The 19361-nt window shown below is 35.5% G+C and overlaps 2 protein-coding genes across 2 annotated transcripts in view; both read right to left on the bottom strand.

Annotated features, from left to right (window-relative positions):
* LOC128527458 (butyrophilin subfamily 1 member A1-like) overlaps window positions 1-17830 on the bottom strand; it is an 88393-nt gene extending 70563 nt beyond the window's left edge. Inside the window, exon 1 of the mRNA XM_053499842.1 lies at window positions 17776-17830. The gene's annotated coding sequence lies outside the window, so the exon portion shown is untranslated. The remainder of the gene's footprint in view (window positions 1-17775) is intronic.
* Window positions 1845-17830, bottom strand: LOC128520739 (butyrophilin subfamily 1 member A1-like). The gene is made up of 5 exons (XM_053495113.1): window positions 17780-17830; window positions 17602-17655; window positions 10870-11223; window positions 2257-2535; window positions 1845-2035 (listed from the first exon to the last, which is right to left on the bottom strand). The coding sequence occupies exons 2-5, from the start codon at window positions 17651-17653 to the stop codon at window positions 1845-1847; spliced, it is 876 nt and encodes a 291-aa protein (XP_053351088.1). The 5' UTR covers window positions 17654-17655; window positions 17780-17830.
* Window positions 17831-19361: the final 1531 nt, after the last annotated feature.

Raw genomic sequence — 19361 nt, 5'->3', positions numbered from 1 at the left:
TGTCATTTTTGAATATGCCTGTACCATCAGAGAAAAAAATTATGGAGAAATTGGTTAATTAGTCAATTGTGGCAGTCAGCTGACATTTTTTTTTCAGGCAGTCAGTTGACATTTTTGGGCACATAACCTGTTCTGACAAAAGCAACCGTAGATCATAACACTGCCCCCAAGTAGTTACTAGGCATGATTGGTGCATCACTTCATCTGCCTCTTTTTCTACCCTAATGCTCCCATCACTCAAACAGGATAAATCTGGATTTATCAGACCACATGTCCTTTCTCCAGTGCTCCACATTTTTTATGCTCCCAAGTAAATTAAAGCCCTTTTTTCCGATTACCTCAATGATAAGTGATTTTCTTATAGCTACTGTACATGGCTGTTTAGTCCCAATCCTTAGTTTTCTTCACATTGTGTGGAAATGCTCTTACTTTCACTATTAAACATAGCTGTTAGTTCTTTTTTTATGATTAGATTTTACTAAGCAATTAAGTGATCATGAAACAGTTACATCTCCGAGGAGCTCCTTTAGCAACAGACTGATACATCCCAAGTGTCCGAAGGAGCGATGTCGAAGGTCTTTTCTCCCTGTTGCTATTAGACTGTACAATCAGAGCTGCTCCAAGTGAACCAGTCTCCATATTCCACACAGTTGTATACCGCTATATAATGTTACAATACCTGAAATTTTACAATAATTACAATATCTTAATATGACATTACAATACTATCTTACAATACAGTTATAATATCTTGGATTTGGGTGCAATATCAACTGTGCAATAACACCATTTAAAACTGCAACATTAACCTAGTGCAATTCATCGCAACAGAACTGTGCAATAACATTTTAAACTGTGCAATATTAGCAATAATGACTTTTTAAACTGTGCTATATTATCCCTGTGCGATTTGTTGAAACTAGTGCAATTTGCTTGTTTGATAATGCAATTATTGTTTTGCCTTTCTCTCTTGTATTTATACACTGTACTGCCCCTATTTTTCATTTACTGTCCCTATTTTTTTTTCTTCGCTGCTGTATCAAAGAAATGTCCCCGCTGTGGGATGAATAAAGGAATATCTTATCTTATCTCCCATCTCACTTATTGACAATGTTTTTACGACCACATTTCTTCCTCGAAATTTATGGTTTACCACTAACCTTCCAGTTTTGTATAATTCATTTTCCAGTTCTTAACCCAATTCTAGTAGCTTCAGAAATCTCTTTAGTTGTTTTCTTTGTTTAATGCAGGCCAATAAATTTGACCCTTCTGAAACACAGTAACATCTCTCCACATGCCACAATCACATAATATATCTTTAGACAGTAAAATGATCACTGGATCAGTTAGGGTTAAATAATTTCTTGTCAGCTGAAATAAATCATTGCAGTAATTATCAAGTAGAAGGCTTTTAACCATTTGCTTAGTTAAATCCAACCAATACATTTACACTGACTCTTGTTTTGGTCAGCAATGTAAACATATAACATGAATTTAAAATGAAACAGTCAAAATTCAAAATCTCCCAATTATTAAATTACCTGTTTTTTATATAACTGACCTGTAGTTTAATGACCACGTTTGGGAAGTGTACTTAATAATATAACAATTGTATTATATCAGATGACATTTAAGTTGTTGTTTTAAACTTAACGTATAACCTCTCGAAGATTGTTTCTCTATTTAGCTAATTTTAGTTTAATGAGCTGTTAAACTCAGTGCAAATTCATTCCTGTTCCCTGTAATAATGTTATGATAAACAAATTAATTAAATATTGTTTCACTTTAAAAAATAGCCTTGTGGAGGCCTCATTGGTGCTATAGTTAGTCTCATAATCTGAAGGTCATATTTGCACATATCTGCTCCTGTCATCTAATTTATAGCCCTTCTGAGTTAATGTTTGAGTGTGAAGAAAAGGGATTTTAAGATTACCTTTCTTGTAACAGATAATTGCAGTTACTATCACTCCAACAGTAATAAGACATGCTGAAACTGAAATGCTGACGTCCCACTTCCAGGCCTCAAAGACTTTACCTAAAATGAAAGCAAGTCTGTTACAGATATTTTCAGGAAATTTTGCTAAATTATTGATACATACAAAATAGACTCTTACGGATAGAACACTAATAGATATAATATATGAATAGTGTGTGTTTACCCTGCTCAAGTTTCATCTTTAATGACCTTATCTATAATTACAACAATCAATACAATATTTTAATTATACTTAATTTAAGTGTTTTTAAAACACTTACTCTTAATAATGATCTCTGTCTCCATCATGTGATGTTTTTGTTGAAGTCTGCAGTAAAATCTGTTGGAGTCACTATAATCATGAACAGTGATGCGGCGTTTCACACTGAAGCCCTCAGTGTCTCTGTGTATCTGTGTCTCTTCAGCAGGCAGAGGGTCTCCTTCTTTATTCAGCCACAGAACCTCAGGTGCAGGTTTCCAGCCTCTGGACTCACACACTAGATTAACCCCTCCTGAGTTATCATAACTCTCTATCGTGATCACTGGGTGGCTTCCCTGAGCTGTAATCATGAAAATTAGGTATTGTTTAAATATGTTAAAATCATGTCAAGTTTTTGGCAAAAAAAGGCCCAGTTTGGAGTTAAATAAGCAAAAATGTAAGAGTCTTTGATTGGATAATTATTACATATATTAATTAATATTATCATATGTAATAATTATCCACTCAAAACTCTTACATTTTTGCTTATTTAAGCAAAAAAATGATTGCCTTCTCATTTCTTAAACAATCATGTTGGTGTATGTTTTCTGTGGACGTGTAAAAGATGTTACTGTATTTTATGGACAAATGGAATTAAACCAACCTTTCGGTTAAAAACCAAATAGATTACCTGTTTGTGCGACAGAGACCCACCCTATAATAAAGAATATGATGTAGACACCTTGTTAGCTGCACAAATAAAGGAGTACTGGGATGTACAGCGGGGCAAAAAAGTATTTGGCCACTTAAGTTCTACCATTTAAAAAAAAAATGAGAGTGGCCTGTAATAGATATATCTCAACTATGAGAGATAAAATAAGGAAAAGACATCAAGAAAATCACATTGTAGGATTTTTTAATAATTTATTTGCAAATTATGGTGGAAAATAAGTAATTGGTCAATAACAAAATTTCATCTTAATACTTTGTTATATACCCTTTGTTAGCAATGACAGAGATCAAATGTTATCTGTAAGTTTTCACACACTGTTTTTTCACCATGGCTTCTGGCCAAATGAGATCCTGGGGTAGAACAAAGGACGTGACCTGAAGCAGCAGGCCTGAGGGAAATAAACAGACATCAGGAACAGGCTGAGAGCTTTTGCACATCTCAAGCCCCTGCCTAGCATCCTGCTAGCCAACGTTCAGTCACTGGAAAAACTGGAAAACAGACTCGATGACCTCAGGGCCAGGGTTAAGTTTTGAATGGACCACCAAAACGGAGCACTAGGAACTCAACCCACTTCTGTGTTGGTAGATCTTCCCAACTTGCAGACCACAGGCCTGCCAGCCTCAGCCTCCCTCACCCCTACCACTAGAGCCCACCCCAGGGTTGTGTCCCTGCTGTACTTAGTGTACACGTATGACTGCGTGGCCACTACTAAACTCTTAACTATCATCAAGTTTGCTAAAAGTTTGCTATTTTGTAAACAACTTATTTTGTACTAAGTGTATTTAAGTTGTAATAAAATTGTAAATTTTTATGGGTTTTGATAATTTGATTTAGGTTTGTATTCATCCATTAGTAAATATTAGTAAAAAGTACTCTTTATAGTTTCTTAACAGTAAAATCTGAATGCTTAGCAATGTAACTTCTATCTCTTTTAGCTTCCAGCTAGTGTGATAAAATGATGTTTTCACAGAATTGTGAAAATTGTGAAAACATCCCATATACAGGATAAAGCTGTAGAGATGATGATTGAGAGTTCTAAGCTGTAAAAAAAGATGGTTATGATTCATATGTTACAATGTAAACCCTGGAATTTGACGAAAATAAACTGCAACAAAAATAACATAAACATGTTATTTAGACAGTTATAAACTGTAAAAAAACTATTGAAATCTGTAAAATATACAGTATAATGAGTGCAATCCCATACAACCAAAAACATTGCTACTGTATTTCTTACGGTAAACTTCTGGCAACCACAGCTACCGTTTTTTTACCGTAAAATTTACTAATTCTTTTTTACAGTGTCAGTACACTACAGCTATTTTTACTGTGTCACAAATACATGATTAATAGACTATGAGTATATTCTTGTTGCAGCAAAAGCATGCTGTTATACTTCTGGCCAATTACAAATACTAAAAAAGTACACTTTCTGGTTAATACAAATATACTTAATTATATAATATAATACACACAGTCTTCTATAATACTGTATTGCAAATGTTTTACCAGTACACTAAAGGTGTTTAGGGTCATTTACAAATGCTAAATGCATTTTCTACACAATAACATGTTTTTGAAACACATTACATCAGTGAAATAGTGGCAGATTTTATTCATGAGTTCAACAAATTTAATTTACACAAGGTTACAAAAAACAGTTCTATAGTTCTATAGTATGTGTTCAACAAAACGTCAGTTTGTCTCACAAACACACAAACAAAAATTTTAACTGTTGTCTGAACTATGACAAACATTAGTATTAGAATATACAGGTACAGTATTAGTTCCAACCTGGTGTGTTGATTGTAGCTGTTACACAGAGATTGAAAACACCTCAGTGAAAAAAACTTAATATATTATAAATATATTAAAACCTTCGATAATACATTGCAAATATACTAACAAAAAATTGTACCATCAGTTAATACATAAAACTAATGTCATGTTTTTACCAAACTTTGAAAATATACAGAGACTACCGTATTAAAATTTGTATTCTAATGTATACTTTCTGTACATTTCTACAATGATTATTTCTAACATATTTAAAAAATATATACCAAAAATAAATTGACAAACAAAGTTTAAATAAGTGTACTTTGGAAATTAGACCAACTTTTCACTTAAAGTACATTTAGTACATAAGATTTTGCAATAACACATTAGACAATACATTTGATAGTTTAAACGATGTACTTAATTTTAAACTACCTAACAAAAACCATTAAATTTACCTTATGCCGATGAAAATAAAATAATAACAATACCAACAAAAAACACGCAACGATGCAGCTTCCTGCCGTTAATTCAAACTAGAAGTGGAGAACTGGAGCCAATCACAAAAAAAGTCAGTCGGATCTTGCCCGCCTCCGATTCTAGTCTCTGGTTGGCTGGAATAGTTGAAGCGATATAACTGCTACAGTTCGTGCAAGTGTAGCTTTATGATAGTGAGCGCGCAGAAGAAAGTTAAACACACAAATTATCTTGAACGTGCAAAAGTGATTTTCAGCGCACAAAAATGAATTTGAAAGCGATTCGAAGAGAGATTAAGCGCGCACGAGAGAGTAGTGCACTAAATATAAGCATACATAAGGACATATGAATAAGTACTGTACTGTACATTTTCGTATAATATATTTTTGGAAAGTACTATAATATAATTATTTTCAAGTATGTTTAAAGTTTAAATTTCGAAATTTGGTTAAAACATGACGTTAGTATACTTTTTATATATTAACTGAACAATATTTTGTTAGTATATTTGCAATGTACTATCAAAGATTTCAATATATTTGTAAGACACTAAAGTGTATATTTTTTCACTGGGGTATTTATTTCCATATAATATATTTCAAAAATCCTTCTTTTCACAGGCAGTTAAATAAGCCACCAAATTTTGATTCTTAAGAATTGCTCTTAAAAAAACAGTAATGGATTGGATCTTGACCCCTAGCTTTGTCATGGGATTTTGCCTTTTGCGTCATGTCTGTTGGGAATTGTTTGCTTGTGCACTCAGCTGCTCTTTTCACTTCTGATGCTTGTGCTCGGTATAAAGGACTTTGTTTTCTGTCGTATACATTTGTACTTGCTCATATTTGATTAAACCCAGAAACTAGTTTGTTATAGATTGAGTTTTGTGCCAAAAAGGATTGAACAAAATAAAATAATGAAACAAAAAGGAATACATTCAAAGTGGATGATATGGAGTTTGCTCCGGGTACTCTGGTTTCCTCCCACAATCCAAAGCCACAAAGATTGGGTTTATTGGCATTTCCAAATTGGGTGTGTGCTTGTGTACCCTACCTCCTGTGGCTCCAGGCATCCCATGACCCTGTACAGGATAAGTAATATGGAGAGTAAGTAGGTTAATTGAATTCCAGCTTGATGGATTGGCACCCCATCCAGGTTGTGCCCTGCCTTGTGCATGAGTCAGTTAGTAATTTTACATTTTATTTGAAAATCAAGGTCCCAGAGTCTGGAGGAAGAGTGGAGAGGCACAGAAACCAAGTTGCTTGAAGTCTAGTAAGTGGCATAGCGCAAACTGCGTTGGCCCACCCGCAAGAGTGGAGGCGGGGCACCTCACCGCATAATTAGATGGGGGATTCACCTTTTCATTCAAAATCGTGAATTAGTACTGTGGAATTTAATAGTATGTAATTATTTCGTATTAATTTACTGAGAACTTTTTACAAAAAAAAAAAAGAATAAAAGAAACACCAACAATAAAACAGCAATTACATTAACTTTTTAAAATGCAAGTGCTCCCTTGCAGCGTATCATTCACCACAGCCGCGCCCACGTTAGAAGCAGTAATGTCACTGATGTGATGTGGTGACACTGCTAGCAAACTCCTGAGTAACGTTACCCGTGCTCGCTCTCGCAGCTCCTTCCCGCTGATTTGCAAGAAATATGGATAAAATTTTCGGTAGTTTTGCATTGAATTGCTCTTTTCATTGTTGGTAAGTCCGTTTTTGAGCTCCGCTGACATATTTTCTTTTACTCATTTTGCGCTCATAAGCTTCACTCTCTAAACAGTTGCGGAAATTCTTAATCGTGATTGGATAACAAGGACAACGGATATGGTCATAATCGCCAAACACGGTAGGCTGCAATTACTACCAAAATAAAAGTCCTATACGTTCACGTTATAAAAACGCTTTAATTATTTATTCGAGTAAATTTTTTGGGGGCCCCCCACAACGCGGGGCCCCCCTGCAGTGCGTGCCCTGCGGGCCCGTCCGCTACGCCACTGAGTCTAGTGTGAAGTTTCCGCAGTCTGTGATGATTTGGTGTGCCATGTCATCTGCTGGTGTTGGTCTACTGTATTTTATCAAATCAAAAGTCGATGCAGCACCATTTACCAGACGATTTTAGAGCACTTTTATTTGCTGACAACTTTCTGGAGATGCCAGGAGGACTTAGCACCTGCCACAGTGTCAAAACTACTAACTGGTTTGCTAACTGTCACGGGACAGAGCAGAAAAGAATCCCAGCATTACAAGAAAGCGTGGTCAGAATGCGGAAGCGAAGGTCAAACACCGAAAACGAGAGCCGTAGTCAAAAGAGAAAGCATTAGAACAGTAACCAGGAAATCAAAGAGCAGAGTTAACCAAAGCCATAGTCGAAATGAGGTTTCGTGAGATCAAAGCCGGGAGATCAAGCCGAGGCAAGGCGAACAAATCCAAAATATGAGACGAGAAAACAAAATGAAGTTGGCAACATGAAAGCAATGAAACAAGAATGCGTGAGAATCAAGCCAAAAACACACAAGATAATCCAGCACTTTAAGTACCGCACAGTGCATGCTTAAATGCTGAAGTAATCAGCCTGGAATGAGAAACTGGTGTGCAGACCGGGGCGGAAATGGGGGCCTGAGAAAAGACACATGACGGACTAGAGAAAACATAAGCACATGGGAGGGGTGAAAGCATGAAAAAAAAAAAAGGGGGCAGACAAGGTGTGAATCATGACAGGTAACCATGATATTACTGTGCTTGACTGGCTAGACAACTCACCTGACCTGATAGAGAATCTTTGCTGTATTGTCAAGAGAAAGATAAACACCTGACCCCAAAAAAAAACCACAAGAGCTGAATGTTGCCATCAAAGCAACCTTGTATTCAGTTAAACCTCAAAAGTGGCACATGTTGATCGATTGTATGCCATGCAGCATTGAGTGCATAAATTAACATGATTTTTATGTTAATTCTAAAGCAAAAAAAGGCTTGAAGTAGATCCCTTTATTTGTAATGAATCTAGAGGCCTAAAGAGTTCAGTCTCTCAATATGGAGGTGTGAGGATCTCCCATATTTACTCAATATGTAAGGTATGCAAAAAATCCATACCTAATATTCTCTGAAATGGTTTGCATATATTCTGTAAAAAAAAAAAGAAAAAAGTTTGAATTATCTGTAGTTTGCAGAAAGCCAGTCTGTATGCTTTTCTAATAAAGCACAGGCCATAAACATTTATTGAAGGAAAATGGCAATTAAACATCTCCAGGAATCTGTAAGATTTTGTAAAAAATTGTAACGGGTTCGACCCTTGTGCACAGGTGGCACCACAGACACACAGACATGAGGAGAGGTCTTACAGGAAAAAAAAGTAATTTTATTTAGGAAAATAGTAAAAGGTAGTGGGTGATGTCATGATCTGAATCAGCATGCACATTGCGCTTGACAGGGTGAAACAGAATTTTCCAGAACATCTACATACTTTCAGCAGGAACTGGTAATTATCTGCTATTTTTTCATATACATTGTCACATGTGTGCTACCACAGTCCGAGGAGTGAGATCCGGTTCCCCGGACTATTAAGCCAAGGCTTTGTCTCGAGCCCTCGTGACTTTTATGTTAGTTTTGTGTAACTCTTGTGTGTTCGTACCCGCCTGCAGACCAAGCCTGAGGAGGCTTCGTTAAAGCCCCGTTTTGTGTTTGTATTTTTTTTGTTATTATAACTTTGTATGAAGAGCTCAATATACAAGAAAAGAAATAAAAAGAGACTCGTGTGTGTTTCAACCCATACCTGCATTTTGCGTCCATTTAATCACCCAGAGAACATGACATACATAAAAGTAGGGCTGGGCGATATGGCTGAAAACTGTATCACAATATCAGTGTTTCATATCGGTCGATATCGATAATTATTGATATTTTTTATGACCCATTTAAAATAAAGAGCAGGAGAAAAATATATTACATTTAAACATTTTTATTTTAAACTTAACCTTCCTCTGATCATAGTCCCCTCAGTTATTAAGACAGAAATGTAAATAACCATAGAAAAATCAAATAATTCAAATGTAAACATAAGTCTAAAGTCACAATGTTAACAATTATTACAATGTTAACAATTATCTCTTAACATTTAAGGTGCAAAATGAAAGAAAATGTAAGAAATGCTTAATATAGTGTAATAAAATAGTGCAAGGTGCATTTTCTGCTTATGAAGATAAGTCCAGCAGACCAGCACGAGACAACAATATGGCGCAACCAAACATGATACTGTTACATGATTGGCGTTAGCGTATCACTTCCTACGTTGCTAGGTTACCAGAAAGCGATGCCTTTGTTAATGCAACCGTCACGGGTAGAGATGCTCCGATCATCATTTTTGGGGCCGAATACCGATCACCAAGATCATGACCTGCCGATTGCCGATCACTGCCGATAACAGAATGGCAGGGGAATGGGAATCTTATCTATAATCTAGCAGAGTTTGCACCATTTGTAGAAATGAAACTAACTCTAAATTAACAAAATTAAAAAAAGGAAACTGTAGAAATAGGCTACAGTCAAGATCTTGAAGAACCACCAAGTGTTTATTTTAGAAAATTTGAACTTAAAGCTACTGTAGACCATCTTTCCCAAATAAGGCTTTTTTTTTTTTTTATACACAGATTACATTTTATAATTGGCAGCAAAATGTAAAACTTGTTACACCAAAACTGGCTACTGCCACAAAGGACAAAACTATTTTTTTCTGTTATTATTATGAACGTCTGATGTAGTAGAGGAACAACTACAACAGATCCAAAAAATAAAATAATGCATGCCTGTATTTTATTGAATTAGGTTCGATTCCAATAAACTTTCCAATTAAGTATTTCTAATCAATTAAGTATTTATAAATAAAATACATAAATAAGTAATTAAATAATCACCGAAGACACGTCGTATAAAAGAAATGTTGCACGCGCGTGCAGACAGTTGAGTGTGCGCAGAATCGAGAAGCCACGCATGCGCGAAGAACACGTTGAGCGTGCAGGGGAGATATTGCACGCGCATAGAGTGGTAAACTGAAATGCGGAAATAGCGCGAACAGGCAGGATAACCACGAGAGTTATTGTAAGAACTCTCACACCAGAGCAAAAGTTTACACATTTCCGCGTTCTAGCAACTTACACTCAATCAGGAATTGGACCCAAAATTGAGAAGATCCGGCGATGCGTCGGAAACGGCATGGGCAGACTGAGCGATGTGAAGCGCCATCTTGTCTCCTTTTATACTTCCTGCTACTTCATGGTCCTAGTGCCGGTCGCGGAGCAAGTGCTCATGACAGCAACCAAACTAGCTTTGCGACCTCTGTTTTCTTCCGACAAAGAATAAAATTATCGAACTTTTTATCGATCACATTTTTTATTCATATCGATCAAGTGTCTATCGCGATACATATCGATATCGTTTTATCACCCAGGCCTACATAAAAGAGACATATACAATACTGAAATATTCCCTGATTCATCTTACTTACAGCCATTCCTGAGCTAAATTAAGTGTGGTAAGGCAGGATAAACATTAACTCTGATTAGGCAGGGGAACTTTAGGACCAGGGTTGGAAACTTGTGAGTTAGTCAGTCAGTGAGTGAACTCCCATTCTAGAAACCCACTCAGAAAAACAGACAGACAGACAGACAGATAGATAGATAGATAGATAGATAAGTGCAGAAATAGACCTTACCCTCAACAATCACACGGATAGTGATATCATCAGACCAGGATTTGTCTTCAATGAGACACTTATATTCTCCTTCATCAGAGATTCGGACATCTAAAAGTTTAAGTGAAGCATTGCCTTTCTGTAGCTCCTCTTTAAACAGTGATGTTCTTCCTCTGTAGAACGGAGCCTGATTTTCATTTCTGTCTCCATGATCCTTATAGAGATGCACTTCTGAGTTCACAGATAAATCTTGTCTGAACCACTCCACTGTCATGTCCACAGCACTGGTGTTGGGTTTAATAAAACAGGGCAGAACCAGATCTTCACCTGTGACAACATCAAGAGGAGCTTCTGGACCAACCACCTGGAAACACTCTGTTTAGAAACAAAAAGAAAGCCTTTTTAAGATCCTATGAATACAGTAATAATTATGTCCATAAAAAATTGTTATTCCTAAACTACTAGGCTAAATGTATTTAATGTATATACACCAATAAGCCTTGACATTAAAATCCAAAATGTTTAGCCTAATATTGTGCAGGTTTCCCTTTTGTCACATGGGCAACTCTGTCCATTTGGGGTATTATTTTACAAGGCCTCTGTAGGTGTGCTGTGGTGTCTGGCAGGTGCTGCTTGTGGTGGGTGTTGTTTGTTGTGGTGCTCTGAGTGTTGTGGTGAATTTCTATCATACTTAGCATTGAGATATTTTGGTGATTTGCGCCGCATTGGCTTTTCTGTGGTATCAGCCTGAACGGGTTGGCCTTTGGTCCATGTGGGTATGGGTCAGCCTTGGGTACCCATGATTCTGTCAACAGTTTGCTGGTGTATAGTTAGTGATCAATGTTATTCACTTCAATTGTCAATGATTTTAATATTTTGTCTGATTGGAATATTTATAGTAAAATAAAGTTGCTCTTTTTTTTCTCTTCAAATTTGCCCATATATTTTAAGCTTTTACTTAACAGCACATTTTACCTCTACTGTTTCCTTTTTCTATGTTCAACAGTTCGATGACAAAATTTTGTTAACCCCTTGTCAATGCAACATTGGCACAATGATAATGGCAAGGTTGGATATTGGAAATTAAATTATATTACTTTAGCTTTGTGCAGCAGGCTTTCTCAATAATGCCATCACATCAGGAGTTTATATGAGGGTTGGTTACCAATCTAGTACATCAATACCCAGAAAGCACTACTTTGTTGGCCGAATGTCCGCAAAATATTATGGGAAGTATATGTCCTATTATCATAAATTATATCTAAATGGATTTACTATGATGTCAGCAACACAATGGTGATAATGTGTTGTTCATTTTTGTATTATCTGTTGTTATTCATGGCTAAATGACATACTGTAGATGTAGGTGTAAAAGGTAAAAAAAAAACACCTACATAAAATGAATATGCAATTAAGACAGTTAAAAACAATTGTTATAATGGTCACTGTGGTGCAGTTCATAAGGTGTAAGGTGTCTTAAAATAAAATAAGACCCCAATTTTTTACATTTATTTTCTTCTTTTTTTTCTAAATTTATTGTGATCTGCTCAATTGTGAACCACGTTAAACAGGTCACTAGACGGCATTTATCGCTAGGGAGGAATCCAAAACCCCACAAAGGCCAGGTGCTGCAGATTGAATCCTGGAGCCAAGCTAAACACAAGCAGGAGTTTTGTGCCTCCACTATATAGTTTTTTGCTCCAAACTATAGATTAATAGTGTTAATATTCCTCCAAATGAGATGTAAATACCAGTGACTAAGACATGAGTGTTGAGAATCGGGTGATAACATGGTAAACACGTAGTTAGTAGTTTTGCTGTAATGTGGTGAGGAATATGTTAGCTATGCACTATTATGCTAGGCTAATCAACCTGTTGCCAGTGTAGTAGCATACAGAGCCATAGCGAGGGTAGAACCCTAGTAATTGTTGCCATAGTAAGCACCAGAAACTTTAAAGGTAAAAAAATAATAAAATAAAATTGTTTATGGGGTTATCGAATATATGTTCGAAGGTAGTCAGCATGTGTAACATTTGACATTTTTGCTAGATTATTTACTGTTTGAATTGCTGTGTTTACTTTATTCATTTGGAGAAAAATATGAACTAACGGGTTAGTAACTAATCAAGTTAGTAGCTGAACCTACATGAAGGAAACGAACACACGGAAGGCCAATCCATACTAGCCGCTAAACCTGCTAGCAGCTAAACCTGCTAGTGGCTAAGCACCCACGTGGCTAAACAGACGAACGCCTAAACATCCAAGGAACCTAAACATACCCGACTTTAACATGCAGGAAGCTAAACATAGACACTAGAGACACACTGAACATTACTTACATACTACAAGACAAACCAACTGATACCCAAACAGCTCCAAGACACACAAGTATAACTAATATAAACATTTCCAAAAAACTAAAGCCTTACTTGAAACAATAGTTATATAACAAACTTAAACCAAAGACAAATCCCGACATGACATAATGGTTACCACAATTAATGCTCGACCCAGTTTCCCAGAACTAACAGCTATTCATAGAAAAATTAATGAGCTACCTCAGTTCAGGTGATTTCCCTCATTTCCTGACCGAGGTGCCTTCTGGGAAACTGAGTCTACTAACTATAACTACAGAAAACAAGACTCCGGGCAACCAGTGCCCTCTAGTGGCAAACCCTCACAGCTAGTTTGAAATCATTTTATCACGTTTGCAAATAAATTTCTGGAGATATAAATATGTTTTCTTATTATTGATGTAATAAAAAGAATTTAAAATAATTTAATTTCCAATTTGAAATTTCCAATATGAATAAATAAGACACATATATGTAATATGAGAATGATATTGTGAAATATTGGGACATATTTTGAAAAAAAGATTATTGTGAAATATCTTGCTCCCTGCTATATAAATTTACTTATTATTATGAAATAATATTTCATGGTCATTATTTTTCCCAATAACAGAGATTATTGCAGAGGCATTTTATTTAATTCCAGCTGTTTTGATTTCAAAATGTAATTTTTTAAAAGTCAGTTTTCATTTAAAAATCCTGTTTTTCACGATGGCCTATTTATTTAATAATGCAAATGAGTCGTTCTGTCAATCAAGAGCGATAGGGCGGAGCCAGCTGTGTAATTGGTTGCTCCTTTATTCAGACGTAAGTAATAGCGCATGAAGTATCAATTTAAGTCTAATGGTGCAATAAGTATTCTATGCAGTAGGTGGCAGTACAGTGTCTACCGGTAAATTATCCCTTTTTATCTGATCTGCTAAAATGAGCAGAACTGACTGAAGTTCACACCAGTCCGCCATCTTCCGTGACTTTTGACTTAGCACACAACTTACTAGTATAAAAATATAACGCAATACAGAAATAAATGCTTTTTAAGCATATTATTTGAAGTATCACTAAACATACACTACTGTTCAAAAGTTTGGGGTCACTTTTACTTTCCATGATCGTTCCTGATTTTTATTAATTTCTACATTGTAAAGGAATGCTAAAGGCATCCAAAAAATGCATTAATCTTCTTTAAACAGGTAATGGTGGGATGTGTCTGCTACTTATGCTCTGTAAAGACTTCATAACGCCTCTAATCTGAGGTGCTGTTAATTGGTCATTTTTCGGTCTGATAACTCTAAATGAACTTCTCGTCTGCAGCCGGTAGGTTTTGGTCTCGCCCTCCTGGGATGGTCTTCATGAGAGCCAGTTTCATTTTGGTGCTTGACCAAATGCACTTGACAATACTGTTCTTGCAAGAACTATTACAGAAAGGCTGACCTCTGTGTCTTAAAATAACAAATAACTGTTGTTTGTTTTTTTGTTTTTACGTAATTACTTAAGTCCATATGTGTTATTTTATAGTTTTGAAATCCCCAGTATTGTTGTAGAATGTAGAAAGTAAATCACTAAACAAAAACAAAGAAATTTGCAAGTGACCCCAAACTTTTGAATGGTAGTGTATATTGGGTCATATTTGTAAAACAGTAGTGTATATTGGGTCATATTTGTAAAACAAAGGAAAGAACATTAAGACAAACAACATATAAAACTATAAAGACAATATCTTTTAGAAATCATCTTGATGCAGTCAGTGTAAGATATACCACTCATTAGTGTAAGCTGCAAGTGCAGCAGGTGAGTGATGATAAACCAGTGCCTGCTGATGATGACCAACACCTCTCCCCTTCTCTACCAGAGTAAAAATGATGCCAATCAAACTGAACAGGTATTAAGCATCAGCTCATGCTAGTAATTATTATTGTAGTCAATATTATTTCAAAATAATATTTTCTCACACTTATTTTGAATTAATATTGTTTACAATAATAATTAAAATGAGTAACTAGTTTACTAGCCCGAGCTAATGCTGCCTCTGGTTTTATTCCAGTTTATTTGTTGATTTTTCACTTGGCTCATGTACAGAAGGGGAGAGGTGTTGGTCATCATCATCCCTGACCCTGAGGATCCAGACTCACTGTCCCTGACCGTAATGTTAGAGCTGTCAAAACCTGCGGGACTGTAATTTCCCCTCACGCAAAAGACAGAATCTGCGAATTGAAAGAATTTCACAGCATCTGCTTTTAAAGCTTTTTCATCTTGTCGCATAAATTTTCAGCTCAACCTTTTCTTTTTTTTTTATTTTCATCCATGGTAATTATTAATTCTTTGCTGTATCAAGAAAGGATCCAAATCTCTCCCTCTGTAAATTAAAAGTGAAAGGGGGCATGGTTTCAGAACACGTTTGGAATAGGATTAAATTTTTCATTAATACATTTACATGCACACAAACTGTGCCGCTTTAGCACAAAACCTTTATCAGCCTTTTTCAGCGTCACAAAATGATAATACAAAACATACAGTAAAAGTAAAGAAAAAGGTAAAACAATAGAGCGTTTCGGTGGGCTGCAGCACAGCTGAGCTCCTGCTCTGTTCTCTCCTCCTCATGCACACACACATCTCCTCACGCGCACTCCTCCTCAGCAGACACACGATATGCAAGGAAACTTATCGATGTTAAACGATCTGCCAATAGGTGTGTAGGTCCAACCCACTGCCGTTGATTGACAAAACGACTCATTCTGCTGAAAAGTCGCATTATGAAATAAATAGTTCATCGTGAAAAATGGGATTTTGAAATAAAAACTGACTTTGAAAAAATTACATTTTGAAATAAAAGCACCATTCAATAAAATGGCTCTGCAATAATCTCTGTTATTGGGAAATATAATGACAATAAAATATTATTTCATAATAATAAGTTCATTTATATAGCAGAGTGCAATATATTTCACAATAATAAGCTTTTTTTTTCAAAATATGTTCCATTATTTCACAATATCATTCTCATATTACATATATGTGTCTTATTTATTCATAGAGTTATTTATTACATTATGTCCTATTATTTATTTAATTGTGAACACTTTGGAGTTCCACATTATTGTGCAACTGTTCGGCCAACCTATCTTTGGCCCCACCAATGGGCCAACGTTGGGTCACCGGACAAAATGACATTGGGCCAACCACTGATGCGAACATTGGTCCAGCATATCCATAGCTATTTCGCCCAACATTGGCCCTTTAGTGATGTGCTATTTGGGTATATATGAATGGCAGAGTGGAAAAAAAAGCCTAAAAGTTAATCCCATTAGCCAGCTCACTGAATTAGGAGTCTGCTGGTCTCCAAATCACTCTGCATAAGTGAACATTAATAGTCCTAAATTTCAAAATCCACACCTGTTGAGGAAAAATTTTATAAAGAGCTAACTCTCTAGGACAGCAATCTTGTATATAGTCTAAAGTAAAAAATAGCCTAGCTGTTTTAGCTATGAAAAAGCCATTGCCACATGCTCTAGCATTACTCATTTGAGATTCCTATCAAGTACAGGTGGCATAATGCTACCTACAGTATGTATTTATCAACTTTTCAAAATCAAAGTCAATCAGACCCTCGACCCTGCAGGTGTGACGCCACCGTGCCGCTCACAATGTTTTAAGCTTTTTTGTTATTTCAATGGTTATGGCTTACAGCTCATGAAAATCTAAATCCAGAATTTTAAAATATTTTGCTATTTAATTGCAAGATTGCAGAAATTAATATTCTAATATTCATACAGTATAAATATTGTGTATATCTCTGCCTAGTTGAGTACATGCAACTGCATTTATTGTCACCTTGCACACAATTTGTTTTTCAAAATAATACATTAAAATAAAACATCAAATAATAATCTCAGTTTACAGAAAGCTTGTCCTTCAGCACTATTAAAGTTGAAGAAATGTGTCAGTGCCCCTCCCCAAAGGGACATTTGGAAAATGTTGATAAAGACTGTTGTAAAACAAAATGAATGTGTAAACAAGTCTGAACAGGTGATTAGCTTCCATGATTAAACTTGAGCAACTTTGACCATTTTTATATAAGATGTAAATATTAATTCTAGTTAGTATTTATTTGTGATTTGTGATTTGTGTTTTTTTAAGTATAATTTTGTAAAGCTGAGGTCATCTTGTGTAGGAGCTCGCTTTCTGCTCTTGGCATGGCATTATTTTTACCAAGTGTCTTAAAGCCCCTAAAGTTTATGTCCAGACAATTAACCTGCTAAAAATCATTTAGCATAAAATTAACCAAAAATCTGACTTTTATACTCCACTTACATGGATTTAAACTTATAGAAATCCATGACCATAGAATTCACTTAGAACCCCCACAGACAGAAAGAAAGAGAGAGAAAGTTATTTCTCATACCTGATTGAGACTTCATAAAGTAGAGAGTAAGTAGGGTCACACAAATAATCATCCCTGAAATACAGTTTATCATTATTGTTTCAGTCTATTTCATTTAATAACTAGTAAATTCATACTACCAATTTTGTAAAATTTTTACTCATTATTACTATAAAAAAAATTCTAAAGACTCACTTACTTAAAGATGTATATATAAATATTTCCTCACTAAGAAGATGCTGAAAGTAAACATGCGTTGTTTTAAAGTTTACTCTTTCAGTTGGCGCACTTTCATTTTCGGTCGTTTAAGAGACACGCCCTTTTCTAAGGAAATCTGATAGGACATTAGGCTGCGTCATTAAAGTTGCAACAGGCAAAGGTTTTATAAAACTAAATTACAGTAAATTATAAGTAAATTCTAAAATACTTACTCAGCTTTTAAGGGTAAAATCAACCCTGAATGACTTGCACAATACTCTTTATTATGTGATCTTCAGTGTCATTAAAGATTTTATTTTGTAATTTGATTTTTCATATTACAAAAGAAGTCAACTTGCAAATTATTATTTTTTTGTTTAAAATATGTTCATGAAATGTTGATGATTTTAACTTTTTCAAACTGTGTTATGGATACTTTGTAGTTAAATCAAGACAGATCAAGATGGTTCTGCAGGAGTTGACATGGTTCATAGCAGAGTCTAAAGTAGGTCCTGTAAGTGATTCATTTTGTCACAGCATCATGCAAAACTTTCTGGACAGAATTTATTGAAACTTTATGGTGCAGGTTTAAATCTGCACCATAAATTAAATCAAAATGTTAAGTAGAAGTGAAGTTATGAGAAGTTATGTGCTCGATTAAGTCACAGCATCTAGCGTTTTTTTGAAGAAATATAGCACCTTTCCCCTTGAGATGGGCGTGCCTATACACGTCACTTAACAGAGCCAATCAACGCAATAGTTTACTGTATATAGGCAAAGTATGTGGAGGACACAGAAACGACCATAATGCATCTAGAAGCTGGCAGAATCCTCAAGAAATAAAAATGAATGTGCGGCACAGCATGGCTTACTCCAAAAAAAAAAAAGGCAAGTAGACTATGAAACTGAACCTTCCAAGATGTATGGACAGATCAATGTATGTTTTTTCTTCTTGCTGGAAGTTTAAAACCAGTTTGTCTTTGAAACCATGAAGCTTATAAAAAGCAGTAATGTGAAGCGTCACTATAAAAAAAAAGATGGGTCATTAGAGCAAACAAATCTGCACAAGGTGAGGGCATCTAAAATACCTGAACTGAGAGCCCATTGTTATGTTCTAAAATGTAAATGTTGAGTTGAAATAAAGTTAGATGAGCAGTTACAGTAGCTTGCAAAAGTATTCGGCCCCCTTGAACTTTTCCACATTTTGTCACATTACAGCCACAAACATGAATCAATTTCATTGGAATTCCCTGTGAAAGACCCTGTGAAAGGTGTACACGTGGAACGAAAATCATACATGATTCCAAAATTTTTTTACAAATAAATAAAAAATTGTATTAGTTGGGTGTGCATAATTATTCAGCCCCCTTTGGTCTGAGTGCAGTGAATAGCCCATAGACATTGCCTGATGAGTGCTAATGACTAAATAGAGAGCACCTTTGTGTAATCTAATGTCAGTACAAATACAGCTGCTCTGTGACGGCCTCAGAGGTTGTCTAAGAGAATATTGGGAGCAACAACACCATGAAGTCCAAAGAACACACCAGACAGGTCAGGGATAAAGTAATTTTTTTTTAAATTTT

Source organism: Clarias gariepinus, chromosome 1 (genome assembly GCF_024256425.1).
Source record: "Clarias gariepinus isolate MV-2021 ecotype Netherlands chromosome 1, CGAR_prim_01v2, whole genome shotgun sequence".
In the NCBI taxonomy this organism is placed as follows: domain Eukaryota; kingdom Metazoa; phylum Chordata; class Actinopteri; order Siluriformes; family Clariidae; genus Clarias; species Clarias gariepinus.
The sequence above is the reverse complement of the archived record's forward strand: the minus strand, read 5'-3'. Positions and strand labels throughout refer to the sequence as shown.

Bases quoted from the DNA above. Each gene is read 5' to 3' on its own strand.
- LOC128520739 (XM_053495113.1), bottom strand. From the start codon at position 17,653: ATGATTATTTGTGTGACCCTACTTACTCTCTACTTTATGAAGTCTCAA. The intron at 2,536-10,869 runs GTAAGGTCTATT...TCATGATTACAG, and splicing joins TATCCGTGTGATTGTTGAGG to CTCAGGGAAGCCACCCAGTG. The intron at 2,036-2,256 runs GTAAGTGTTTTA...CTTTCATTTTAG, and splicing joins GACAGAGATCATTATTAAGA to GTAAAGTCTTTGAGGCCTGG.